Source organism: Cygnus atratus, chromosome 3 (genome assembly GCF_013377495.2).
Source record: "Cygnus atratus isolate AKBS03 ecotype Queensland, Australia chromosome 3, CAtr_DNAZoo_HiC_assembly, whole genome shotgun sequence".
Lineage (NCBI taxonomy): Eukaryota > Metazoa > Chordata > Aves > Anseriformes > Anatidae > Cygnus > Cygnus atratus.
This window is the reverse complement of record NC_066364.1, coordinates 106,897,603-106,925,552: the sequence shown is the minus strand read 5'-3', so window position 1 is coordinate 106,925,552 and position 27,950 is coordinate 106,897,603. Positions and strand designations below refer to the sequence as shown.

At 42.7% G+C, this 27,950-nt stretch overlaps 1 protein-coding gene across 2 annotated transcripts; it reads left to right on the top strand.

Moving 5' to 3' along the window:
• Positions 1-1,112: 1,112 nt before the first annotated feature.
• Positions 1,113-21,771, top strand: DTD1 (D-aminoacyl-tRNA deacylase 1). Of its 2 annotated transcripts, none has more exons than XM_035563153.2 (6): positions 1,113-1,217; positions 2,132-2,222; positions 4,447-4,682; positions 10,279-10,376; positions 20,048-20,224; positions 21,154-21,771. In XM_035563153.2, the coding sequence occupies exons 1-5, from the start codon at positions 1,175-1,177 to the stop codon at positions 20,201-20,203; spliced, it is 624 nt and encodes a 207-aa protein (XP_035419046.1). In that variant the 5' UTR covers positions 1,113-1,174; the 3' UTR covers positions 20,204-20,224; positions 21,154-21,771. The 2 variants fall into 2 exon arrangements, with proteins under 2 accessions (XP_035419046.1, XP_035419053.1); XM_035563160.2 differs by lacking the exon at positions 1,113-1,217 and adding an exon at positions 1,437-1,521 and having other exon boundaries at positions 21,154-21,768.
• The last annotated feature ends 6,179 nt before the right edge of the window (positions 21,772-27,950 follow it).

The following is a 27,950-nucleotide window of genomic DNA, read 5'->3' as shown; positions in this document are numbered from 1 at the left end:
GGTGTTTGTTCAGTTACAAGCATGAAGATTTTTCTGAAAGACCAATCTAGCTTTGTATTGTGTAACATGGGTCCAGGGATACTGCCTCCTATAGCAAATGGCACACCTATACGAGAGACCTGCTGTCCCCTCGCAGGTCCTTGTGGGCAGTGCGTTCAGGTACAGGGACCAAGTCTTGTGCTCTGTCCCTGTATGCAGCTGCCCTCAGTCCCTATACTCATTACCTCTTTACCTGAGTTCACTAACCTTCATTTCTATAGGGGTTTCCCCTCCTCTTAGAGCTTCTGGGTCCCTTTAAAGGAGGTTGCCTCCGCCAGGTTCTTGTTCCTACAGGGGTTTCCCTGATCTTTACACATACTATCTCCCCTTTATAGGTTACTGTCTCCTGCTGCTGAGTGTAACCTTTGTTTCTATAAGGTTTCCCCATGTCCTTGTGGACATTGCCTGCTTTCTACAGGGGCTTCTCCCGTACCCTATAGGCACTGCCTCCCATCCGAAGGAAGCTGACCGCAGCCCCTGCACATGCAGACCTTCCTTTCTTGTAGGGAATGCCCCTGCCCTTGCAGACACCTCCCTGTTTCTACAGAGGCTGCCCCTTCTCCCTATGGCCTTTTCTATGAGGATGCCTGCTTGCTGCTAGTCTTTACAAAGCCTCCCCACAGACTGTATATGCCACCTTAGTGTATAAAAGCTGCTCCCAGTTCCTCCACCCCATCTTGTAGGGGGCTTTTACACACATAGCTGCCCCACCCCAACTTCTACAGGGGCTTTTATACCACGTTGCTCCCAACTTACAGACACACTTTATCTACTGGCTCCTCTGTCCCTACACCTACCACCTCCTCAAGAAGCCTTCAAGAAGTTTCCTTGAAGATGTTTCCTGGGCACCTACAGACACCGTATTCCTACAGAGGGAATTCCTATAGAAGGCTGCTCTGGCACCTCCCTACAGCTCCCCCGCCAAACAACCCCCTCCTCGCCTAAAACCCTAAAACCTGGTGGGGTGGGCTTCCCTTAGGGTCTTCCCTATCGGCACCACCCTCGGCGACCCTCCAGGGCTGCCGCAGCACCTCCGACCCGCCAGGGGACGCTGCCAGCCCCCCCTCGGGCCTCCCCTGCCCAGCTCCGCCGCCGCCGCCGCAGCCTCCCCGCGCCGGGCCTCCGCTGCGCCACCATGAAGGCCATCGTCCAGCGGGTGGCACAAGCCAGTGTCACAGGTCAGTGGGCGACACCGGGACCGACAAGGGGACACGGGGGGGGGGGAGGAGGAGGCGGGGGCGGGCGGAGCGTGGCTCCGCCACGCTCCGCCCGCCCCCGCCTCCTCCTCCCCCCCCCCGTGTCCCCTTCCACAGCCCGCTCAGCCTTCAGGCTGTCTGGGGAGCGCTGCGGTGCGGAAATGGGGTAAATTCGCTGATGTAACTCACTTGGGTGATCTTTGCAAAGGTTGAGGGGAGTTGTGGTGCCTCTCGTTAGCGCTGCTGCTCCGTTTGTAGTCTGTATGTGGAGTTCCTAAATGCTGAAGTAAGTGCGGTGGGTTGGTCCCTCACAGCTGAGACCCTGTATTCAGGAGGCTTTTGAAAGAGGGCTTCTATAATACCTTAAAATCACAGAATGGCTCAGGTTGGAAGGGACCTTAAAGGTCATCATGTTCCAACCCCCCTGCCACAGACAGGGATGCCACCCACCATGCCAGGTTGCCCAAAGCCCCATCCAGCTTGGCCTTGAGCACCTCCAGGGATGGGGCATCCACAACCTCTCTTGGCAAACTGTTCCAGTGCCTCACCACCCTCACGGTGAAAAATTAGCCATGTATATCACAGAATCATTAAGGTTGGAAAAGATCTTCAAGATCATCTGGTCCAACCATCCCCCTACCACCAATGTCACCTGCTAAACCATGTCCATAAGCACCACATCCAGTCTTTCCTTGAACACCCCCAGGGACGGTGACTCCACCACTTCCCTGGGCAACCCGTTCCAATGCCTTACTCTCTAGCAAAATTAAGATGGATAAGAAAGGTTTAGAATCATGTTTTCTGTGGTGCTTGTACAGCTGAAATTAATACTTACCTATGTTACAAAATGAGACAATGCATTTAATCTTTTTTCTCTTTTTTTCCTTCTTCCCTAGTGGGTGGTGAGCAAATAAGTTCAATAGGACGAGGCCTCTGTGTGCTGCTGGGCATTTCGTTGGAAGATACACAAAGAGAACTGGAGCACATGTAAGTCATGTATTTCCTTTTTCCTTGTACTTTTTTATTTGTACATTTCTGACTCTGAATCAGTACTGCCTATGCTGTACTAAAGGAAATGAGGCGCTCCTTCTGTTGGGAAACACAAGATTTGCCAGTGTTAGTTCCTCTTGAGATTTTACCTAGAATGCATTTTGTTTTAGTTGGAGTTTTCTTTTTATGTCCCATTGAGAAAATAAGTTTTCCAATTCCTGTCTGTGTTTTTTTTTTTTTTGTGAAGAAGAGGAAGAATCAGCATTTTCTGTTTTTCTGATCTCCCTTATTTGAATGTCTGACCTTTTTACTCTAAGAGTTTTACCTTAAGGGACTCCGTCCTTCAAGTATGGTATATATCAGAAACCTCAAACTCTTAGTTTGTGCTTGACAAATTCTCTTCTTCCAAGAGACTGGAAAATCTCATCAGTTACTTCTCTGTAAATATGAATCAGTTCTGGCAGCCTGGAGGCCTGGCTCTGCCATCCCTTCCATGGCCACAAAATACTGCAATTCAGCCACCAAACACATGAGAGAGAGAGTTCTCCAGGCAATTCTTCTGTCTCCTTCAGGCTTTTTATTGTTCTGGGGCTGATCTCAGTTCTTACAAAGACAAAGAAAAACAGATAATTCAAGAAGGGGGAAGACAGTGAAGAGAGGAGAACGTAACTGAGGGTGAAAGCAACCCTTAGCAGATGTGGAAGAGAAAGTAGAAAGTGAGGATGCAAACTGAAGGTCAGTAAGAATCTCACTTATGAAATTCATGGAAAATGGCAGCAAACCTGAAGATGGTTTAATCAAGACATGCTCCAGTGTCTTGTCTTACTGTTTGTCTCTTCGGGGTGTGGCATTTGCTGTATAGTTTTTTCTCATTCCTGCCTTGGTGAATGACAGATACTTTTGAATATTGCAAGTGGGTGATCACCAACGACTGTGCTCTCAACACCAGGAAGTTTGGATGGCTGACGCAGAAAAGGCAGGAAGCCGGCATCTGAAAAGAACAAATAACAAGAAATCAGCTGAACCAGGCTCTTCAAGTGCTATTAAAGGAAACTTTAGTAATCCTGTAGATGAAACAGCAAATACCTTTTTCATTAAAACACAGCTGTGACGATAATTTAAACCTATGTGCCAGCTTTCAAAGCTTCTAACTGTGCTTCATTCAGAAGCTGTTTCTGTTTGTCTTTGACATGCACAAATTGGCAAGGATATTTTCCTGTGGCTGTGCCTTAGAGCTGGCAAAGCCTGAAGCTAGCCCATAATAAAGTTTCAGCTTTATTTTATGCTATCTGCCTCACCTGTTGTGCAGGTAAAATGTCTGGCTGATGGCTGCAATTGAAATGCTTTGCACTCATCTGCGCTTCACTGTTGGCAGATGCTGCAGGTGTGGAGAAGCTAAAAGAAGAAACTAAAGACTGGAGAGTAGCACGCGTGCACTCTTGTAATCAAAGTCCAACAACTGATTGGGTTGCAAGTCTGTCTACTGCTTTTTAGGATTCATTTGTGAAAGTCCCTTTGTCCTTGTCCTCTTTGAGTATTCAAGCCAGTCTCTTCTGGCCCCCACATTGAAACATCAGCCCTAATACAAATCTAAATGACAAATCCCAGTCACCACTTAGCTGCCCCCTCTATTTCTGCACTGTTCCCTGCTTTCCTTTTGGTCCTGATGGAAAAGTGCTTTCCTTGCAGGGCTTGCGGCATCTGGTTTGGGATGCATGCTAGTGGGAGACAAAGCTGGAGGAGTATATGTGAATCATGTTTGGTAACAACCATAGTTTAGGATGATCTCATTTCATAATGAGTATGATTTCCCAGTGCAGTAGGAGGAATAAATTGCCAAAGCTATACATGTTAAATAACGTTGTGACTCGTAAAATCAGATAATAAAGAATAAGCTTTCTTATTATACCATCTTCATGTCACCCTGTGACGTGCAGTTGTTCTGTCCTGATCTCGTTCTCTACAAAAAGATGGAAGATATTAATTAATGGTCAGATAGTATTATGCATGTGTGTAAGGACTTTCTTGGTTGTGGGTCTACCTAATGTGAGGATATTTCTGTGGTTTAGGAAGGAAAGGACAAAGGGATCTGTTATGTGGAGGCAGAATGAATGTGCATCTGCCATCCCTTTTCTCTCTTCCTGTGTGGTACGTATTACTTGTACTCGCTGATCCTGCATGGAACAATTTAGAAATTTTAAAAATCTTTTTCTCCTTCTAGGGTTCGAAAGATCTTAAACTTGCGAGTGTTTGAAGACGAAAGTGGGAAACACTGGTCCAAAAGTGTGATGGATAAACAGTACGAAGTGTTGTGTGTGAGCCAATTTACTCTCCAGTGCATCCTGAAAGGAAACAAACCCGACTACCACATGGCAATGCCCACAGAGCAGGCGGAGAGTTTTTATAACAACTTCCTAGAGCAGCTAAGAAAAGCCTACAAACCAGAGCTTATTAAAGGTAAGGGTGAAAGGTTTGTAAGGTCCTTGAGGCAACCAGTGGACCTCGTTTTTGTGCTCTTCCATGATTGTTACCTTATTCTGTGAGTGTCTGTGTTGCAAAGGAGCTGTCTTTATGCAGCGATAGATGAGTGGTTTTACAGTACATTTACAAGCAGCCTGATGGGGTGATCAGTCCAGCCTTCCTCTAGCCAAGCCATTTCTTGGTGTTCCTCTGGAACAGTTTGATGTTTAGATGTTCCTGTGTTGTCATCAGATGTACCAAGTGAGCAATGACTGACCGCATAACCCAGAGAGGCTGCAGCCATGAGAACTAGCTCTGGGGTCAGGCTAGCTCAAAGGCTGGATGTCCTTGTGCGAGACTCACCCAGGGCAAGCATTTCTTCTGAGGGGTAGGTGATTGGCCAGGCTGGAAGGCATTGCCAGTGTGTGATGGACAGCGTATCTCAACCTGTCACTTTATTTTTGTGTTCCAATAAGTGATAATGATGACAGTGGGAGGTGTAATGTGCTACTTGAAAACAGCATTTGATGTAGACTGTCTTTTCTCATCTACATGCCATTTATGAAACAGTTTTCTCGTTGCCAGAAAATGCCTGGCTTCCCTTTGCATTTGTGCTTTATCCACCTTTAATCTTTTCTGTTTGCTTTCCAACCATTTGCAGATTTAGACTTGAATTTTTGATATAGTTGTCCAGAAGATAAGAGTCTAGAAGGACTTTTTTAATGGAGGTTATTAATAGACAGAAGTGGAAAAATTGAGATCATGCTAATGGTCAGCCTTACTTTCCTTATGAGGAAAAAGGGGAAAAAAGGCAGAACACTGGCTGGGGGAAGGTTTAGAGGTTAATCTCAATGTTGACGGTGGATGAAAGATAAGGTACCATTACTGTGAAGTGTTTTCCAAGGAGGCGCAGTGAAACACGTGCATAAAATGCTTGTCTTATGTCAACTTTCCAATAGCTTGATATATTCTTCCAGTCAACCTTCGCTGGTGATAAGGAGTGCACTTCTTATACCCCTTCCATACATTCCTTTTGGTCTGTAACACGAAACTTCTGGTCTAATGAATTCAGAGCATGTGCTTTTTGAATTTTTATCTTTTGTTGAATTGTGATTAAGTTAGGACCCGTTCCCGTGCCTCTGAAGCTGATACCGGAACTTCCTGGGAAGTCAATGGGAATAAAATTTGCTCTGGGAAGATTTGATTGAGTTGGGCCCCTTTGTCTGGGTAAAATAAAAGCAGGTGTGGGCTTACGTTTTTCACTTAAACCAGGTCCATAAAAATTGATGTATCTCTACGTATCTACATCTTTATCCTTGGTATTTGGAAAATCCTGTGTTTCTGAGATACTCTCAAGCATTTTTTGTATTTTGACAGCAACTTTTTAACCTTCTCTTTTCAGTAAGCCGTACACATGAAAAGAATAGCCACTGCTGTTGAGTGCCCATATTTTGGCCCTTGATTGCCAATGTTTTCTTCAAAGCCAGCTTTCACTTCTGTTCTTTTTTTTCATGCTGAAAACATAGATTTGGAAGCACCAGAGTGGTTGCCTGTGCTATTGTGTCAGATAACACACTCATTTGAAACTGCTTTCATCACTGGAACCACCTGTTAATTTATCATTTTGCTTTATTTCTAGGTTGTTCCAGCCTGTACTGGGCTGCATTCAAGCTTGTTAGTCTCTTATGATTGAAGTTTCTATTGTGCCAATTGCTTTGCCAGGGCTTTTTGTTTGCTATTTATTTATTTATTTGTGGGTGCAAGGTTTCTGTAGCTTGGCAGTTTTAGGATAGCAGTCTAAGCCATGCGGTTGCACCAGCAGAGTTTACAATTTCCCTGAGCTGAGGTGAGTCAAAAGACAGAGCCTTTGCACACTGGCTGGTCATATGCGAGCAGGACTGCTTGGGAGTAAATATACATTTTTGAAATTGTGGTGCCTGGGCTGTGATATAGTGTGACGTGCAAATGTACTGAATTCTGCCCTGAAAAAGTCGTGACAAAACCAGAGCCTGCCTTGCTGGGGTCTGTCCTGTGTGCCACTAGGTTACAAAGGGTAATGGGGGCGCCCTGGGAAGGAGCGCTGATGAATGAGCTGGTGGGCTATTAAAATAGGCTTAGTTTATCAACATGAGGCTCTGCCTGCTATCTTCAAAATGTGACCTCAGGTATTTCCCCTACACATACGCTTCCACACACGTGCAATTGTAGTCACTGGGAGATTAGTTTGATTCTCTGGATTGGTGTAGGTGGCTTTCCCTTTGATCTTGCAAATACGCTTAATGCCTTTCAGAAGAATCATTTCATTATTTAAAAAGGTATTTGTGTACCTGAGTCAAAGGCTCATAAATGTATTGCCGTTTTGCTTAAGAGCCTTGTGTTTTCTATTCCCAGTGTTGTTGTTTCAGCAGGCTGATCTGGCTGTCAGAAGTTCAGGTACTACATGTGCTGGGGCAGGCGACTCCTCCGTCTAGCCTGTGGTTTACCTGGAGCTAGCCAACTGGGAGCTCAGAGTGACCAGTGGTCCCCAAAGAGAAGTGCAGACTATTCTTTCACACCCCAAGCAGGGGGACGTTTGACAAACAGTATCTTGGAGGAGGCTTGAAGCCATGGTTCTTGTTTCACACAGATGCTTTAAAACTGCAAATGGACCCGCAGGTCTGGGGAGGAGAGAAGGGTGCATCAGAAATCAGCGCTACTCTTGCTTCGGCACTTCTTGTTGTGAAATTAATTCTTAAATACCTCAACTTCACTCTGAGGAACAGAGCTGGTGAATGCAGGCCTGAGGACTCTGCACAAGCTAGTATCCGAAAACTAGGCCTACGCAAGGCTTCTCCTTGCGGGTCAGGCCTTCGCTCTCTGTCCTGAATGTGGATTAATCTTCTGAGGCAGTGAGGATTAGCATGGCAAAGAGCGCGAAACATCTCACTGCCTTAAAAGCAATATCTGAGTCAATGTGGGAGGACTTTTCCACAACAAGGAGTTTAGTTCAGATTAAGGTTTGGTGCAGGATGAAAGCAGAATTATTCTGTCAGATTAATTCCCTTTGTGAGCCTTGTCACATTGGAATAAAGTGTGCTTATCTGGAGCAGGGTTATTCGCGTGGGGTTAATTAGGAATAACTTTCCAAATAGACAAGTGTAGAAGTAACTTCTGAATAAAATCAGTGTGAAATTTCTAGGTCATGAGGCTTGAGATATGTCCAAAAAATATTCTGAAAATGTATTATATTTCATTTTCAAGTCTTTACATCGTAGATTTGTCTTGTCTTTCTCAGCTCAGATGATAAAAATCCTCTTTGCCTCTGAAGAAGGCATGTGTGCCAGAGTCTAAGGGCAAAGGAATTTGAAGAGATGGGTGGCCAGCAGAATAAACTTGTCACTCGTAGGATCCTATTTCATTGCAGAGGAGGTTGCAAGGAGGTGACTCGATCAGTTAAGAAATCTTAAAATTGCTTACTACTTTGAAGAGCATTGTGGTATAAAAAGCAGGAAAAGAAATAGTATTCAGGGGTAAGTTGCTAGTGTTTCCCATGGTCATTACAGGACCACGTGCGTGATAAATTTACCCAAAGTTGCCAGGATAACAAGTGACATGGTAGGAGGGTGGGTTCTTTCAGCTCCTTTCTTTCTGACTGAAATATGAAATCAGTCCAGAGAGGCTTCATTTTGCCTTGGGACACAGAGATGGAAGAGATCAAATCCTCAGTTTCTTTGCAGTCCTGTGCAGGAGAGGGATTTGTCTCTCTCAGAGTTTCAGAAATTGCATTAAAGGGCAGAACAATCAGCTCAGCTCCTTTGCAGTCCTTCTTCCCAAGTACCACAGAGGTGCTGTGTTCCTCCGGTGTGCTCTGAAGTGAATGCAAAATGGAGCATTACCAGACGTGTTGGCCTGTTTTAAGGGGAGTCAGGCTTGTGTCTCAACTTTCAGGAAACCAAAACACAAAAATGAAAAAAGCCCTCTCAGAAAGCCTGTGTGAAGTGCCTTATACTGAAACTACTGCTGACATTAGGACAAGAGAAAAAAGGCAGGAGCAAGTTTTTTTCACCGGCAGCCAGCACTGGGGGAGATACTGCTGTAGAAGTATCTCTTTTTAATGAATAATTGGGTATTGATGTAAGAAGTGAAATTAGTTTTTTAGCTTTGTCTTGTTCTTTCAGGCAAGACCAGACCCTCAAGCTGCAGAGAATAAGAACTGTATTACAGTGAGGCCACTTCTTGAAAAGAGTGATGATAACTGGTGCACCACTAGAACCCTTTAGTTTTGTTGTACAAAGAAGCTGCCAGCACAAAAACCCAGAAGCATCCTACAAGGAAAGCACACGCTGCACAGGGTCTGTAGTTCCTGAAACTGCAGGACACATCAATTTGTGGTAAGGAGGGGTGGCAGCTGCTCCTAGGAACAACATCAGCTTTGCAATATGCTCAATAGCTTGAAGATGGGGGTGAGTGGTGGCCCGCAAGACATTTTGGAATAAGTGCAATAAAGGGATTTTGGAGTATGTGAAGAAATTCCCCCTTGGTTGGCTTTTTAAATTGTTTAAGAGAATGAGATTGCCGCAACTGAAGCCTGCTCTGCCATTCATACTGTGGTGGCTGCAAGGTACGGAGAGGAAGATCTGGAAGAGAGGGGGCAGTAGAGGAGGGCAGCATTTTCTGTTTTTAGGTACTGTTTCCATTAGCTCTTAATCTTAAACTCTCTGAGCAGTGATTCATCTTGACCTGAGGTGAATTCTCCTTGGGTCAAAAGACTGGAAGTTTAAGTATGAGGAGAACGGGAGAGAGCTGTTATAAAGAAGTCCCTCGAATGCAGTTCTGATGCAGGGACAATTAAGGTAGAAAGTGCTCGTGACCTGGGAGTGCTGTGAGGGTACTGGTAAACTTGATGGCTTATCTACCACTTTCTCAGCCTTGAAGAAAGGTGCCAGGGAAGGTTTTGTTTGCTTGTTTTAGGTCCAAACATGCATGGAAAGTGTGAAAGGCTGGCCTTTTTCACGAGTAAAGTACAGGAGAGGGAGGATATGGTTACAGAGAGCTCTTTGAAAAGTATTCTTTCAAAAAAATTGCAAAAAAATTCTTTCAAAAGCTATTTACCAAACTCCTACAAAGAATGGCCTAGGTTGCAGACAGGAGCATAGGAATTACTGTATCAGATTGGGAGTGCCCTGCAAACCAATGCCCCAAAGTAGCGCTTCAGAATATGCTTTTTTTTTTTTATTTAAACCCTTTGCCCATATATAAGATTTCTTCAAAACTTCAGCCTTTTAGCTGGACTGGATCCCTAGACTTAAGTGTTACATCCTTTACAATTTTGTCTCCTGCCTGTGAGAAGTGTCCTGCCTCACCTGAAGTGCGAGCACCGTGATTATCTGTGGACTTGTTCTGTTTTGTGGACATCTCTGTACTTTGCTGTGTATTTGTTGTCTCTGAATAATCAGAGCACAAAGCTGAGTGCATGTAGACTTTTTTCTTAGTAACTTTCTGCAGTTCGTTAATTAGCTGTCCTTTATTTATTTATCATTTATTTAAGTACCACGTTTGGGAAAGATTTTGGTACGTGTTATACTTTCAGCACTTCTGTCTCTTCCCTTTTCAGACGGCAAGTTTGGCGCCTACATGCAGGTACACATCCAGAACGACGGTCCTGTAACAATAGAGTTGGAGTCCCCGGCTGCCACTGTCGACCCTAAACAGGTAAACAAGCCTGGAAAGGGCGGATGTATGGGGCTGTGCCTCCTCTGTGAATACATACATCTGCCTTTATGTGTACTTGGGAATACTGGCATGTAGGGCACTCTGTGGCAGCAGAGCTCTTTCTTTTTTTGCATGTTCATGCACACTGTTCTGTTTTTCCCCCTTTTGTTCTAACAGAGGTTGGAAAATACAGGGAATTATGCATCTCCTGGGAATTCTGCATAGCTCAAAAAGAAAACACCACATACTAAAGGCATTTGGAGCCTAATGGGAAAAGAACGAGGGACAGTCTAAAGCATCGTCTCTTATACAGTAGTTTCTCCTTAAAATTATGAATTCCTATTGAAAGAGGTTGTCAACTGAAAAAAATGCCTATATCAAGAAATTAAACAACAAAAACAACCCAACTCACAGGCACCAGAGGAGAGAGGGTACACAAGAACCATCAATATGGTGATTTAAAGCACTTCCTTTGCTTGCTCACTGTGTCTTTGAGCGTCATGTTGCACAGACAGGCTAGCTAAAAGCCGAAGTATTATCTTCTAGATAAACTCCGTTTGCATATCTCAAACCTATTAATGATTTTCGTAATTAAAGGTATTGATAGCAGTAACTGATGAAAGCAGTTATACTGACAAATACTTTATCTTCAGCTATCGTAAAGATGAAAGTAGGCATTGAGTAGAGAACATCAGACAGAATAGAAGCAAGTTTATCCTAGTGCTAATGTAACAGCTTATTTGGTATTTCTGATTATAAAGCTTCTCATATACAGTTTCCCTAATTACAGAATTACAGAGCGGTTGAGGTTGGAAGGGACCTGTGTAGGTCACCTGCTCCAACTCCTTCAGTGTTTGGGCAAGGAAGAAGTTTTACCAGTATGTGTATGCTATTGTTAGCTGGAGGTGAGTAGTTCTGTCACCCTGCACAACAGCCAGGCCAGCCAGAGCAAGAGCATTTCTGTCAGGGGTTTGCCTGTTGGATTCTGAAAAACCTCCAGGGACGGAGATGCTAGTGCTCCCTGGGGCAATCTTTTCCAGGGCTTTACAGCTTGAATCTTAGGCTAAATCTTTGTAACTCTTCTGCAGTCTAAATCCATCCCAATTATCTTGTTTCCCGTGGTCACAGATGTTTTTCATCCTGTTTGCTGTTGTTTATTTGTGTGTATGAAGATACCAAATGTACCAAGGTAGCAAAACCCATCTGATTCTGCTCTGGAATTATTCCACATTTGCCTACTTTTAATCTGAATTTTTGAGATTCAGTTTAGTCTTTCTATTTAAATGACAGAAGGTCTCTATCAACGATCTGTACTGCAATGCTGAGCAAAGGATCAGTTGCAGTAAAATCGTTCAGTTCTTCAGGCTGGTGATGAGACCGTACATAATTAGCAGCAGGTGGACCAATCCTACTGATGTGGCATGTATGGCTAAAACATTTGAGAAAAGAAAGCATTGGAATTACAATTGTATAAGCTAACAAGCTGTAAACAGCATGCAGCTGCTTATTTTTGTTGCCTTAAATAGCTAGGGTATATTGTTTTGGAGGTGTTTTTTTTTCCTTCGAATTCTGTTCTGCATACTTTTGTGATGTTTTACCCCCTGAAAGAACTACATACACCTCTTCTCTGGCTGTCTGTACTCTCACAGCCGTAGCACAGAGTTCGCAGCCCAGACCATACATAATTAGCAGCAGCAGCAGTGCTGTCTTTGGATTAAGGGCTAGGAGATGTAAGCACTCACATACCAGTGTGGAGGGATGGAGCTGCTGCTGATTTGCTCAGGAAATATAAGTTGTAGAAATGTGGATGGCAGAGCAATGGAGTGCTTTGATCTCCCGTTCGAACTGTGCTACAGTTCCTACATCGTCTCAGAGAGTGAGGGTAGATCAAGTATTTCTTTTCAGTCTTGCAGTGAAGGTAGATCGGGTATTTCTTGCAGTTACGATGCAGGAAACAAAAGGATTTTTCATAATGATCTAGTACAAATCACAGGCACTGCAGTTTCCAGCCTTAACCTGTGAAGCAATTTTTGGGTAATCCCTTTTTGAATTTACATGCATCCATTTGGATAATTGCAGAGGTAGGCACTAAAACAGAAAATGCCTGTGCTGTCTCAGTTGAGTTTGTTGTGATCATTGTTGAGTTTAGGTTAGCAATGCCCAGAGTGCTTTGTATGTTTATATCCTATTTTGGGGAAAGCTAAAAATGTAATTTGTCCTGTTTCAAAGGGTTTTGTAGCTAGTAGAAGCAGCCAGATGGAAAAAAAGTGGGAAGAAGTTTTAGGGGAAGCGACATGGACGCAAGTGAAAAAAACAAACCACAAAGTGTGAAGGTGTTTTGGTTCCCCAAAGAGGGTATCGCTTCGGCTTGTATTTTCGTTTTGGGGAAGGGTGGAGATTGTTTTAGAATTATGTGATCAGTACCATTGTGCTTATGCAGCTGGTGTCAAATATTTTGTGATATTAAACTATGGCAAATGACTGTATGGTGAGGGCCTCTGTCTGCAGAAGGAATGGATTTTCCCTGATTTTTTTTTTTTTTTGTAATCTAGTTTTTCTTCCTTCCCACCTTGATATATGCACCATATGAGACATAAAGTGCAGTCCTCTCCTTGACTCTATTAGCTGACGTTTTTCCTAGATGTTGTGTTGCCTGTTTAATGTTTGCCTTCTTCCAGCTATGCTGAGCTTACTTTCAAGAATTAAATCTGAAACCTGAGAGTTCATTTTCTTATACTGAAAGTTTTGGTGAGAAAAATGAACGAAAGAGAGCTCAGCTTGTTATTGATATCACTGGTGATAAAGAATGGGGAGGAAAACAAGTAGGGTTATCCCCACTCAGGGATAAACTGCTCTGCTAGGGAATTTTTCCAAGACCCTGGGAGGACGGTTAGACCAGGGTAACTGATGAAGGGCAGGTACCACTTTTCTTGCCTCAGGCTGAAGTTACAGATAATGTAACTTGATTGTATGCTGCTTACATTTCTTTTAAGAACAAAATGAAGTATGCGATTCATGCGTGAGCTGCTCGTTGGCCTAAAGGATCCTGTCCTCTTTTAAGAAAAAAAGCTAATAATACTTCGATCATAAGACTAAGGTACAGTTATGTGGAAAGGAAAAGGAAAATGTTAGATGATCTGCTGCCTTCTTAGCAGGTTGTGAGACAGTCTTTGTGCCACAGCCTTTCAGTGGCTTTATTTTTGCAGTAAACCCCTGCATTTTATCTCAGTGCTATCATCGCTTAGTGACATTCGTACTAACCTGCTTTATTTGTGATGACCCTATGATAGTTTGAAAGATTTGTCTCTTTTGGAAATGTGGCCTGTCCTTAAAGTTGTTGTGATCCCTCCCTTCCTCTCCTCTCTCTCTCTCTTTTTTTTTTTTTTTTGAGATTTGAAATCATAGCAGCTTGGACACAACTACTGAAATTTAAAATGTACATCTGCAGATCTTCTTGTGGTTCCAGAAACATGAGTACTGCCACTGATTTTCTGGCAGACTGCTAACAAAACAATTCTGCCGGTGGTGTCGTTCACTTTTTCCTGGTGTTATTGATGGTTTTATCAAAAGGAAAAGCTGTCTTGAGAGCAGAAATCAATCTCTGTACACATTGATCACAGAAAATCAAGAACACTGGATGTATTTGTTTGTTCAAGGAAGACTGACAAAGAGGAGTTGTAGGATGTGGGAAATTAACTTGAGCAAAACAAACAACCCAGAGAATTATTAGCATTTTCAAGGGGGGGACATCTTGTGCTAGTTTGCATGTTCGTACTACAGCAAATTGGTTTCAAAAGTAATGTATCATAGTATTAAAGCTGATGGAATGGCAGGCATTTCTGAATAGTGAAACGTTTCAAAGAGCAGCCTTGCTTTCCACTATAATTACTCAATTTTCACTTTTTTTTTTTCCATGTCTGTGATGTACTATTAAATTGCATCAAGCTAGAATTTGCCAAAGAAGCTGTCAAACCAAATGTAAATTTCGACCTTTTTCAAAAACTGTTACTCTGTATTTCGGACAATCTGTTGGGAACGAAGCAATGTCCACATGGTTCAAAATGTCTTGCTTATCAGCAGTGTCTCAGCAGTGCAGAATAACTGTATTGCAGTGGCAGATAAGAAAAGTTAGTTTCTGTGGACTGAAGACTTGTATTTTTGTATATTGTCACAAGGAAGATGGTCTTAGACACTTGAGATATTTCAAGATCTTTCTGACTTCTTCCATGCTTCAGAAATTCAGCAGTAGGGTCAGACCAGATACTGATTCCCCTAGGAAGCGAAGCACAGATTTTGACTGCTGGCAAGGGACTAGCAGTTTCTGAAAAACTAATCTGTTTGTGGGTTGTGATTCTTGCCAAAGTCATAACATGGAGCCATGCCAGGGTACTGTGGCTTCAGGTAAAATGATCAGCATTTTCAGGTTTACATCTGAAATTATTTTATGTGTGATTTTTCAGGCTTCGTTACTCCTGTTTTGTCTGTACTTAAGGCTGTCTTAAGGGTTTGAAGGTTTCTCATTCTAATCCTGTGCCCATATTTTTGTCTGTGGTATGTTTACTTGTCATAGATCAACACAGAGGATGTCTGATCTTGTGTTATAAATGTGAACATTTCAGTGCTTGTGGAGATGTAACTGCACTACACACAGGGTCATAGAATTACCTGGGTTAGAAGAGACACTTGATCATAAAGTCCAACCATCAACTGAACACTACCCAGTCCAGCGCTAAACCATGTCCCTAAGTGCCACATCCACACGTCTCTTAAATATCCCCAGGGACGGTGACTCCACTACCTCCATGGGCAGCCTATTCCAACGCCTCCCCAGTTTCCCTGAAGAAATTCTTCCCGATATCCAATCTAAACCTTCCGTGATGCAACTGAACGAGCTGGCAGAAGTGCTCACCAAGCGACTTTCAATAATTTGTCATTAAATTACTGTAGAATTAAATTATTATAGAATATTTTGTCTGCTTCTTCATCCTGATTAGGTGGTCTGTAATATGCTCGTACCACATTATCTCCCTTGTTGGCCTTACCGAAAGACACTCAACCCTTTCATCACCATAACTAAGCTCCATGCCATCAAGACCTTTCCTAACGTAGAGGCCTACGTCCCCTCCTCTCCTTCCCTGCCTGTCTCTCCTGAATAGCCTGTAGCCACCCATCTCAGCACTCCAGGCCCCATCTCACTGAGGCCTGTGGTAACATAGCCCTGAGATGGGGCTGAAATTCCAGCTCCCCTTTCATATTTGTGAAGAGGCTTTTAAGTTGGGCCCCTAATGAAGCTGATCACTGGCTGTCATTCCTTTGTGCTGCTCTTCAGGTGCTCTCCCGCTGGCCTCTGCTCCTTTTCCTGTCTCCAGGCAGCCGCTGCTGATGCTGACCAGCGTTCCCTGTGCCCAGCAGCTGTAGTTTAAAGCCCTCTTTGCCTGTAACTAAAGATGCGTTTTCCCTCCTCAGACAGGTGGACCCCATCTGACCCCAGAAGAGCAGGTTTCACAAAGCGAGTCCCATGGCCTGGGTAGGCATGGCACCAGCCATTTGTCAGTTTGCCAGATCTGACTGACTGACCCTTTCAGTCCCCTTCCCTTTGACACGAGCGATGGAAGAGAAAACTGCGTGGACCCGAGTCCCTTTCTGCTGCTCCCAGGGCTCTGTAGTCCTTGATGCTCCTCAGACTGCTCCTGGTGCACACGTGAAACAGCAGTGGCAGATAATAGCCAGCGAGTTGTATGAGGCTTTGTAGTTTCTTGGTGATATCCTTGGTAAGAGCCCCACAAAGCAGCACACCTCTCCAGAGTGTCGGGTCAGCAAGTGGGTGCCCCCCGTACCTCTCAGAAGAGGGTCACCCACTGCTATCACCCGTCACACTGGTAGTTATTCAGGTACCAGATCGGGCTGGCTTAGTCGGCCCCAGCATCTCCTCTGGTGTGACCTGTCCTTCATGGTCAGCATACAGAGCAGCGAAGCAGTTCTTCCAGGGCACCTCAGGCTTGGGGAAAGTCTCTTCCTCCTGCTGGTCCTTGCCGTTTTAAGCTTCCATTCTTCTGCGTTACTGGCCTCCCTCCCTTCTTTGTGTGCTGGTGGGGCCAGCAGGGTTTGGCTTGTTGGCTGAGGGTCCCCTGCAGACTGTGCTTGGCTCCAGCTGTTTGCCTCCTCCTCAGCCTCCACGACGCTACTGCGCAGCCTTCTCACGCTGCTGACCACGCAGCTTTTCATCGTAAGCAGACACAGTGCTTTTGCAACAAGACGGTGCTGCATCTGCTGTAAGAGGACCACGCTTTGAACGCTGAGGAGCCTTCCAAGAGGTCTAAGCATGAATTTAGGGTTTTAGATGTAGAGTGGAGTTAGGTGCTTTCCATACAGGTGCACCATCTCCGCAGCTAGCCAGCAATCATCATGGTGCAGTAGACACAAACAGCTCATGATAGGTCTACAGATGAGATGATGACTGTCAGCACACTCTGTACTTACATGAAAAGCGTTAATGATATGTTTCATTGAGCTGGAATTGTGTGTCTGAAGTGTTATTTACTGTAATACTAAAAAATGAGCCGTCTTGAATTTTTTTCAGCTTGCAGGCAGGTCTTTTTTGGCAGAGCATGCTTCTGTAATATCCTTTTCAATCAATCAAGCGCTTTATAAGCAAGGACATGAAAAACTTAAGAGATGTGTAATTCTTTTATTGCCTGCATAATGAAGATGAGTGTGTATTTTGTGAGTACAGAGAAATACATATTTTATCTCTGTGCCCAAACTTTGGTTCATAGACTGATCACGGTACATGCACAGACTGAAGAGCATGCATGTGTGTGTGTATGGCCATAGGTACACACAAATCTTTATTTATTTCAGCGTTACTTGAGTATTAGATGGATGAGACAGTTCATTTGCAAACTTTATTTTGTTATAATTTAAAATAAATTATTAAATTTTGTTTATAATAAGACATGGATTAAAATTATCTTCTCCCTTCATGTAAATGAACTTGTCATTTTTCTTGGAGCTGGGTGAGTACTACTGTCAGATCATGCCAACATGGGCGTTGTTCTTAATATTCAAGGTTGTTCCTGGTGCTTTTTCTTCATCTATTAAAGGTGCTGCCCTGTGAGGAAGATGTTTAGTTGGGTTGTCATGCGTACGGTCTTGGGCGTGCTACAGATCTATGTGTGAAGATGGATCTGGATTTCTCTCTGGTTATTGGCTATTCTGTTTGCCATCGGTGCTTCTCCACTACACCATTCTCAAACTAATTAGCTACAGAACCGGTGGTAATTTATGAGGTCCTTCATGATAAGTGTATATCATAACTTTAGAAATTGTTGCTTACTTTTTACTTTAGAATATGAATACTACAGAGATTTCAAAAGAGAATATGATCCCTTTGTACTTAAGACTAAATGTACATAAATATAAAACCACGGTATATAACTATGTATACTTCAGAAGTCTTAGCATGCTATTTGCCCTCAAGACCATCTTGGAAACTGGCCAGTATAAGCATGTTTGAAATGCTAATATGGCATGCTAGTATATATCGAGCCGTTTCTGCCTCTGTGTAAATTATATATGAACAAATATATATTATGTACATGGATTCCGTATTCCATACCGCAAGGTTCACAGTGTGAACACACCACTATTTCCCATGTTTGGAAAATCTGGGGTTGGTTTTATTGGGTTAGCTCACAGCCTCCTCGGAGGAAAAGGTAATTCAATTTAAACTATTGTGTCTGTGTGATTTAGACTTTTTTTTTTCTCCTTTCAAGTAATAAGAAAGAGAACACTAGTTAGAGAGGAGTGGATTTCCTGTTTCATGGAGTTATGTTACGGAACTACATGCTACACAGATACTTTTTCTGCACCATTATTGCTGAGAAAGGGTCACCGCTAAGAGCCAAGATGCCACAGTAAAAGAAGGGGGTACCAGCTGCAGCAGCTGTTTAGGTTACAGGTTTGTTGCAACAGGTTTGACTGTTTTGGCTTTGTGTTGGGGGTACTCTGTAATAATTGACTGTTAGGTTCAAGGCTAGGGAGGAATGATGTACACACATCAATGATGAATGATGTAGATATTTAAAGGTGTACAAATCAATATTTTGAAACGTAGGAACTGTGCTTTCTGCAGCCTGCAGCTAATATAACATGCCTTCCCACTTCAATACATTTTTGTCTGTGAAGGTCACTGTAAAAAATGCTGAAACCTGGTTTCAGCAGCAGAATGAGCCCAGTGCCATTTGTATAAATAAAAAACAACTGCATAGACATCATCTAAGTACCATTAATCAATGCTTAGCACCTTTAATAGTAAGGGCTCTCAAACGTTTGATTCCCTTCTTGCAGATGCACTCACTTTCTCAGTCACTTTTAACATTCACGTGCTGTGTATGTAGGCTTGTTGGCAGAATAGTAATGCACATCTATCAGACACTTGAGTTAGAATATTGCCTGTATCATGCCCTGGGTGCTTGTTAGACATCTGCATGTGACAAGGACTGGATCATGCTGAACAGATGCGTTGTACTCTGTCTTTTCACACAGTGAAAGTAAACTAATTTTAGTTGTGAAAAAAAAAATCAAAGGATATTCTGTGTCAGCCTAGAAGCCCATGTGTGCAGGTATGTTAGGATGGTGTGTATGTGCCATGAGGCACAAGGGGATGCTGTGCATCCTCCCAAGACTCTGCATTCTGCCCTCAAAGCTCATAGTGGCTTGCAGATTTACATCTTCACATGCATCTTCCACAAGCCTGTCAAATTCATAATCAGCACACTTAATCTAACTTACTTGATTCTATGAAGATTTCATCTCAGAAAAGATCTGCTAGCCATGAAATGGTAACTTGTGACTAGCATGCTTTATCCTGGGGGAATCATCATGGAAGCACTTGAGAAAATCAGAAAATTATGGAAATTAACCAAGCTGATGGACTGCACACAGTGTCCATAGTGATTTAAGTAACTATCAGTTTGTAGCATCCCCAAAACTTACTGCAACCTGCTTCTCTGAAAAATGGGAAAGAGATGTAACAGTGCCAGCTAAGTGCAGCTTAGTTTGACTTTTCTAGGAGCATTGAAAATACCTCTCTGGAGAGGTGGCAAGGTGGTGTTAGCTGAAGGTTTTGTCCAAGCTGATTTGAAATGGTTATTCTATATCCTATGTGATGCTAAAGTTCATCTCTCTCTTTTTTTTTTTTTTCTGGTAGAAATAAATGTATTGTATGAATGGTTGCCTGAACTTGTTAGAAACCTGCAGACTACGACACTGCTACTTAAGACCCAAAGCAGAACAGGAGGGTAGTGGAATCCAGCCACCCTTTTTGGTCCTTGTGTTTTATTCTTTTCTATGTTGGCAGATTGCGTTGAGCAGAAAAGGAACTCAGAGGAAGAGCAGAGGATAGTCCTTTGAATATGTACAGTTCTCATTTACACTCAGGGTCGTGATCATGTTAGTGTATGAGAATTCACTGTCTTTTCCAAATACCTGAAAATCTAAACATTTTCTTTTTTCTTTCTTTTGTTTCTTAATGATATGCGTATAGCTATTATGAATCTGAGTTACCAGGTTGCTACCAATGCTCACATTTACAAGTTTTTAGAAATACTGTCTTCTGAAATGACTTTATTCCATAAAGTCTTTTCTCACTCTCCTTGCTTTGTAAATAGCTGACAAAACTTGAAAAGCAACAGCAAAGAAAAGAGAAGACCAGAACCAAGGTACCCTCTGAATCAAGTAGAGAAAGAAATGCCCCCCGTAACAAGGACGACCCTAGCGCAAGCAGTGGAGCAGAAGGAGACGTGTCTTCGGAAAGAGAGCCTTAGCTCCTCCAAAGCAGGCCTCAGGTATGGCTTTTACACTTCTCTAAAGTTGTGTCCTCCTGCTTGTCAGTCTCTAACCCTGGGTACTTCACTGAAGCAGTACCTGGAGTCTGCATAGAGTTGCATTTAAAGTGTTGAAAGGTGAAATTTTGATAATCTTGCTGGTGGGTAGCCTCTTTTTTGGTCTGCAGCTGGCAGAGCAGAATGCCAGAATGTAGAAGTGGGTGAAAACCTCTCCCTAGCTGTGTGATTGGCTGGTGGTGTGTGTCTTGAATCTGGCCTGGCCAGGACAGTTTTCAGGCTGAGACTGGAGTTCTAAAATGTTGGTCTTAGAGTACAGCGGTGACTTAACTGAGAATCCTGCTTTGTGCTCTTCAGAGCTGAGATACGTGGTCATGTTTCTCTCCCTGCCTTTACCTAACAGGCAGGTCACTCTGGAACAGCCCCCACCATTTGTAATACCCAAATAACTCAAAATCCCCAGAAATGGAAGTGGAAAACATTTTGGAAGTTGGAGACAGACCAGAACTGGAAGTTACAGTTCCCCTCCCCTCAGTGTATCCTCTTGTTTTAATATTGGTGATGAGTAGGCACATTGGGAAAGCGAATGTTTTCTTAGAAACTAAAATGAGAACGTACCATTTTTCAACAACTGTTGGCCTTACTGCCATGCTACAGGAACACAAGCTTTCCCCTGCTGTTTCTGGGTTATGTGTTGATATGAGAACATTTTAGAGGGCAGGAGTTTGCATGCCTTATGAGTGCTTTAATCAGCCTGACCTTTCTAATAGCGTTTGAAAATCTAGGTTGCCAAACATTTCTAAAATGTTGCAACCTAGCATTAAATTTCATGCCATGACAGTAAGTCAAGATACTTCTGTCTATGTGAGTTGAAGGAATCCTGTACTTTTCTACTCTACCTACAGTAATGTTTCTGTTTGTTTGCCTTCCAGAGTTTCTCATATAAAAGCTACACTGGATTCTTGAGGAGAGACCTAACAGACATTCACCTCAGCACCACTCTTCGAGGACTTCGGATAGGAATGGGAAATGGAAAAACAGAACTAAGACAATAGAAACCTATATCATTCTGTATCGAAACAACCAAAGCAATGCTTTCAGATTCAGTTGTTAATGTGTAGTATCAGTAGTAAAAAGGACTTGTAACATTTTTGTGTATGTGTTTTCACATGACTGCTGAATAAAGGATGACTGTAGGCAGATTGTAGCAGAACATTCACTATCAGTACATAAGCTCCATTTCAAAAATAAATCAGGGTTTTTCCTTAAACTTACACTTGAATTCTGAAAGTTATCCAAGCAAGCTTGTACTTTGATTCTCACTCTCTGATGTCATGTGCTACCTGTTTCCATGGCAGCCTGTAGGTCTGTGTGTATTTTGGTATATTGTTCAACTGCTATGTAACACCAAGTTAGGCAGTCTAGTCTTTCTGCATGGATTAAGTTATTAAAAGGAAAGATCAGCCACTAGTTGTTTATCATGTGAAACACATCTGTCTTGTAAACTTTTTTAAAAACAGAAAAGACTTTATTAAACAAATGATGCTAGCTGAGTGCCTGTTGGTGTTTGTTGCATTCCCTAGTCCATAGCCATGTGTGTGACAATGAGGGTGACACAGAGCAAAAGCAACAGCCAAAAAACACCTCCCAACGTAACTCATCCACGTCTCCTTTGGAAACTCAGAAGTCATGTTTCTACCCTGAAATATCTACTCTTTCTAACACCGTAATTCCTTTAGATACTTGATAGTGGTCATCAAAGCGCATCAGCAGCTGCTCTGCATACGGCATCGTGCATGTGTTGACATTTATGTCAGACAGTTTTAGGAAGCTGCCAGCAAACAAGTCAGGAAGCAGCAGGCTGCAGAACTGCTCTCCTCTGGTTGTTAAAGCTAAGGGAGCTTCAGGCAGGCTGAGGCAGGGGAGAGTGCAAATGCATCTTTGACTTCTTTCAGAGGTTGCAGTACCTTTTATGAAGTGTATTCTCCCAGCCTGCCTTAGTCCTATGGTCTTCACTAGCCACCTGCCATGGCCACCATCAAAGCTTTACGTGATTTTAAGGGCGACTCACTGGTGATAGTTCTTAATCCAGACAGGTATCATACTGATATTGCTGCACAGTGTGCAACCGCTCTGACATGGCTTTTTAAAATGCACTGACCTCAAGGTTCTGCAAGCCACGTGAAGGAGTGGTGAGTAGCTTGGGTAGATTAAAATGTTAGACTTACTATTGCCTTTGAGAATTTACATAATTTTTAGTCTGGCCATTATATGAAACTTGGTTTGCCTGAAGTCACAGCCTTGCCACAAGCAGGACTTCTACATCTCCAGGTACAAGTGCTGTGTTTTTTCCGTTCAAGGTGCACTCTCCTGGGACTGGAGCCCGCTAGGCTGTTGACACATTAGTGCTTACTTGTCTGTAAAGAGCACCTTCAGTTGGGAAGATAGAAGAGTGCCCACCTTGCAGGTGTTGAGGGCCGGTCATCAGCAGCCGTGTCAGGCCTATGTCATCCAACTTAAGTTTCCTGCTTACTCCAGCATCTTTGAAATCTTGCCTTCTGCTGTGCAATCTGTTCTTAAGAAGACAAAGGCATGAAGAAAGTCCTACAGTCTCCTTGCATCCTGAAAGGTAAGCTGGTAGAAGCCAAGCTGAAAAAAAGAATGATAAATATTGAAAAGAAAAAGCATTATAAATAATTCCCATGGGAGGCAAGCTCCGGCTGTATTTAAGCAGAGGTAAAGCGATGGCTGTTAGCCAAAGATGTGTGCATGTGCTGCTTGGCTCCCAGCTCAACCACACTTTCCCTGAGTGACCAGATTATGTGGTCTTTCTGTGCCTCTCCAATCAATAGTGTTGTCCTGCCTCACGTAGGAGACGTGAGGATAAACTTGGGATGTGGTCGTGGTCTGTGGGGATGGAGGCTGGAAATACCCATGGAAAGGTGTGTGTTGAAGACGGATGCTTCCTGTTGTCCTGTGCCCGATGTATTTTCACATACTGTGACTTGTTTCAGGATTCAATGAAAACCTAACAGGCCAAGCTCTGTTAAAAGTGCTGTTTAACAAAAAATTATGCCCTATTCTGCTCACAGCAAAACTTGGCTGGTTTGAAAGTGCAGTTACACAGCTTAGAAACTCAGTATCTTACCCAAAGCTTTTCTTGCTTGTAGCGAGCTATAGAAGCAAAGCGCAAAGACTCTAACTCCTGTATCTGTTCCTCTGCCTGGTGTTTTTTTAGGCTTGGTTGGCTGCTAGTGCCCTGGTGAGCTTTTGTTGTCTGTGAAATAGGTGAAGATCTTAGAAGGAATGTTAGTTTTATTTTTTTTTTCTCCTTTATTGTTGAAAATGACCTTATTTAACAAAAAAGCACATATATTTCATATAAATTCTAAGGGACAAAATTTGTGAATAAATTGCAGATTTAGCCTTACAGTCTTTTCTCCATTTTCCTGTCCTGATTCACAGAGCAGGGGGTTTTGCCAGAGCTCACTTCTTTGTGATTTATGGGCTAGAGCCAGAAGATGATCCTCAAAGAGGGCTGTGGACAATTTTTATAGCTATAATGAAGTGGCTTCTCCTTCAGAGACCCTTCAGTGTCTGATCTCTAGCTGCACACTGGCCAGTTGTGCAGCAGAGCCTGTGGGGTGGATATTTTTGGGAGTGCCCCAAAAACCAAATGACCTGTGGCTGTTTGCCTTGCTGATAACACTTCATGGGTGCTGACCGAATCTTACAGCTATCTTCCTGCTTCTGCCTGTGCTGGCGCTGCTCTCTGCCTTGCTCTGCCTTGTGAGCTCAGGCAAAAATCATCCTCGTTGGTGAAATGCCTGGGGAACATTAGAATGCTGTGAAAATCATATACATGACAAGTGAGGGTCAGTGGTGTTGTCCTCAGGCACAGGGACCTCATTAGGCTCTTGTTTTGTTGTGGCTTTGGTTATTTAGAGTTCAATGTATTTGTAAGGTCTCTGTACAGCTGCCACGTGGTCATACTTTAACAAGCAATTCTGCCTGTACAACAAACACACTCATAAAATTACAGAAGGTATTCTCAGTAGGATTTCTGCAAACACTTGGTAGCATTTGTGTATAAGATGGGCCTGCAAGAAAGTTGCATTGGATTTATGAATTGAAACTGAAAAATTGAAATTCCCAGCAGGTGTCTGGGACATGATATAAGTCTGAATACAAATATTTTCTCGAACTTCTTTTTTAAAACACTAGCTAACGAGGGAGTACCTGCAAATCATTCTGTATTGAAACACTGGCTTGTACTGTCTACTGTTGGTATTGTATTTCTTTCATCCTTATATTCTCAACAGAAGATCCCCAATGAAATCTCCTTGGTAACCAGAAATTCTGCTAGGAGTCCTTTCAAAAATCTTCTGCTAATTTTCATTGATTGCTGTGTCCAGAAAAGATAATCATTACTACACTAAAAACCAGTTTCAAAAGGCATTTTGCAAATGCCTCAGTTCAGATACCGATTCTATGGATTACGTTGCTTTAAAAAGTAGGATTTTAGGGATGGAGCAATGTGACTAAGTGATGCTCCTAGGATCAGCCAAAGTTATTTGAAAATATGTTTGGATTTGGTGTGTCAATACAAATGAATTAAAGGCGAAATAACTTGCGTCTATTGATGTAACAGCTCAAAAATCTCCTAACTGTAGAAATAAAGGCTAATTGATCACGCTCACAGTTTCCAGTTTTGGAAGGTAGTGTGGGCACTGAATTAAAATGGTTTGATTTGCAGAGACGCTGGTTCTCGGAGAATCCTCATTTGAAAACGTTGCCTCTAACTCCCTCTCTCCGTTCCACTTCGGTGGGTCTGTGATGACAGGTTTCAGTCTCAGCATCATTTATTGCACTTCTCTGAAATGCACCTTCGTATTGACCCGCCACAGACCTGGGGGAGCGTGAGTCCCCTGTAAACCACGCTTCAACAGCGTGCCGAAAATGGGGTCTAACAAGTCTGGATAGCGGTGCTGAGAAAAGTGCTCCGATGTATTTAGGGGCTGGCAATTAAAAGAGATCTGTAATACTCTCAGCAATCCCAGGGCTACAGATGGAGCAGACAGAGACAGAGCTTCCTTGTGTGCACCACGGGCCTCCCACGCAGGCTGGTGTGTTTGTTGCAGCCCCTTGGGAGGGGACGTGCTCCCGTCCTGCATCCTGGGGGTGGCCACAAGAACCCCCCACCTCCTCCAGCCACTTCTCTGCCCTGGGGTGCTGGTCGGCTGTGCCCAGGCAGCTATAGGATATTCCTATAAGCTAGTGCTTCCAAAAATTTTATTTTATTTTATTTTATTTTATTTATTACATTTTTATTTTATTTTCTATTTTATTTTTATTTTTTCTTTATGTTTTTTTCTTTTCTTTTTATTTTTTCTTTTAGTCTCATGGTCTCTTGCTAGGGCTTTCTGTCAAACTTCCGCTTCTAAACATCTGAAGGCTTTTGATCTCTAATTTCTGTATGCTCTGCATGTATTCCCATTAACTTGCTAATGGAAAAAAATAATTGAGTATTCTGAGGCTTTTTAATGTTAATTAAAAAAAAAAGACCAACCAGCAGCTAGTAGAAGTGTTTTCCATTTCTTGTGTTCTGGCAGCACTGTGCTGATTGGCAAGGAATTGGATATCCAGTTTTATGCTGATATGCTTCAGACAGCCTGCGGATGATATTAAACTATAACAGTGTTTGTTATGGTGGCTGTGGCGTGTTATGAGGATAACCAGAGCAAGACTTGTAGAGAATGACGGCAACTTTTCCAACCGCACCACTTGTTTTCTTTAATAAACAGAGTTTCAGGCTATTCATTTTTATATGCTGTTGCAACAGGAGATCCAAATTTACCACAATAACTTCTCTAGTTTTGCAGCAGCTGTGTTTTTAGCAATTACAGTTGCTTATTTTAACCATTTTTCTGGCTTTTGGTTGCATAATTAGGATGCTTAAAACCTGCTGTATGGAACCTTCAGAATACAAATGATCTGATTGTATGGGCTTAGTGTTTTACTCCCATCCATACTCAGTCAACACCATGGCTGCTTTCTTAACTTTATTTGCAAGTCCATTCACATTTTATTTTTTAGAAAACTAAATGAATTACTTGCTTAAAATAGTTTGTGGCAGGTGGAAATCTTGTTGGGAAATCTTCGTTAAAGGAACGCTGGGTAATGGTATTTAATGCCATGTGTAAGTGGAGGAGGCCAGACTGGCTCAGGGAACAGTCCTGGGGTTGCATGGCCAAGAGAATTTTAGAATGGGAAAATGTAATATACAAAGGAAAAAAATAAATGTGAGGATGGTGTTTAAAACAAGTTTTGTGAAAAATAACGGCGATCTTCATAAACCCTTATAGAGCTGGAGTCTCAATGAGACTACCGAGCAAGTGCCTATATGCGGTCAGGGTTGTAGTGTGGAGACTCAGACAAAAACATACTGAAAATATTCTTATAAAATATTGAATAGATGTATGTTGGTTTTACCAAAAGCACTTGTGTACCAAGAAGATCTTTTTTTTTTTTTTAAAAAAAACCTACTCATATATGTATATTTTTTCCCATGCTAATTAATTTTTAGGAGCAACTCTGTTTTAAAAAAAGATTTTAACACAGCCAACAGTATCTGAATAAGGTTTTGTTTTTCAGGAATTTGGCTTCACACACAATGTTTTAGAGAGCTGTTCCATTGAGCACTTTGACAACAAAGTAATCCTGTTGATATAACGCACATATTGTAGTGCTTGTGTATGGGGTTGGTGGCTCAGCTGTGACATAAGAAGAGATCTAAGCTTTGGTTAAGAGAGCCCTTTGCTCTCCGTGCCTATTTAGCTCCTTCCTCTTGTGTTTAGGTTACCTGGGGGGCACTAACCACTGCCAGCTGAGGCAGGAAAGCAAACACTTGTTTCACATTAAGAGCTGAGGGTGCTTATTCATTTCATATGGATGGCCAAAAAGCTTATGGCTATGGGGTGGTAATGTATATATTCTTCTTAATCATTTTGCATTAACACAGGTGTACGCCAAAGACTGAAGTATTTGGGGGCAAATAGTTCCTGTGGTATACGTGACTGTTTCAAGGTTAAACCTGCAAAAGACTTCCATGGCAACCCTTCTAAAACTCCGAGCCCATTGTCTTACTGTAACAGAAATGCCAAATCATCGCTCAGAGGTTAAGGGCTCATAGCAGAGCAGAACAGGAACGTGGATATTTATCATTTTAAGGCTATTTTCCTGTTTGCCACCAGGTGTCAGTAAAACCTAATAAATAGAAAATCACTGCAGTGGATTAAGGTGTTTTCTATTAAATCATCCTTCCTTACAGGTAAATAATTATTTAGGCGTTAATTGGGGTAGTTATTTCTTTTAGAATCTGTGTATTTGTTGACAAGTGTGATCTGTGTCCTTCTGTAGATGGCTGATCTGTTCAAAAACTGTAGGATATACACATTTTTGCATATTTACAGATACGATCAGTGTTATGTTTGTGCAAAATCCTCAGGCTGGTAAGGAACACACAGGTGGGATTCAGGAGCTGGCAGCTCTTCTTTGGAGGTAGCAACCCTACTGGGAACTCTGCTGCTAAACCTCCCTGCTACTTACACTGCAGCCTTGCTGGTGCCAGCATTTTCTCTGCTATGGTTATGGAAACTGGGAGCTGGAAATGAAGTAGGGTTTCTGAGGTGCTGACGTAAAGCTCTGCTCCCTTGACTTGTATTTGGGA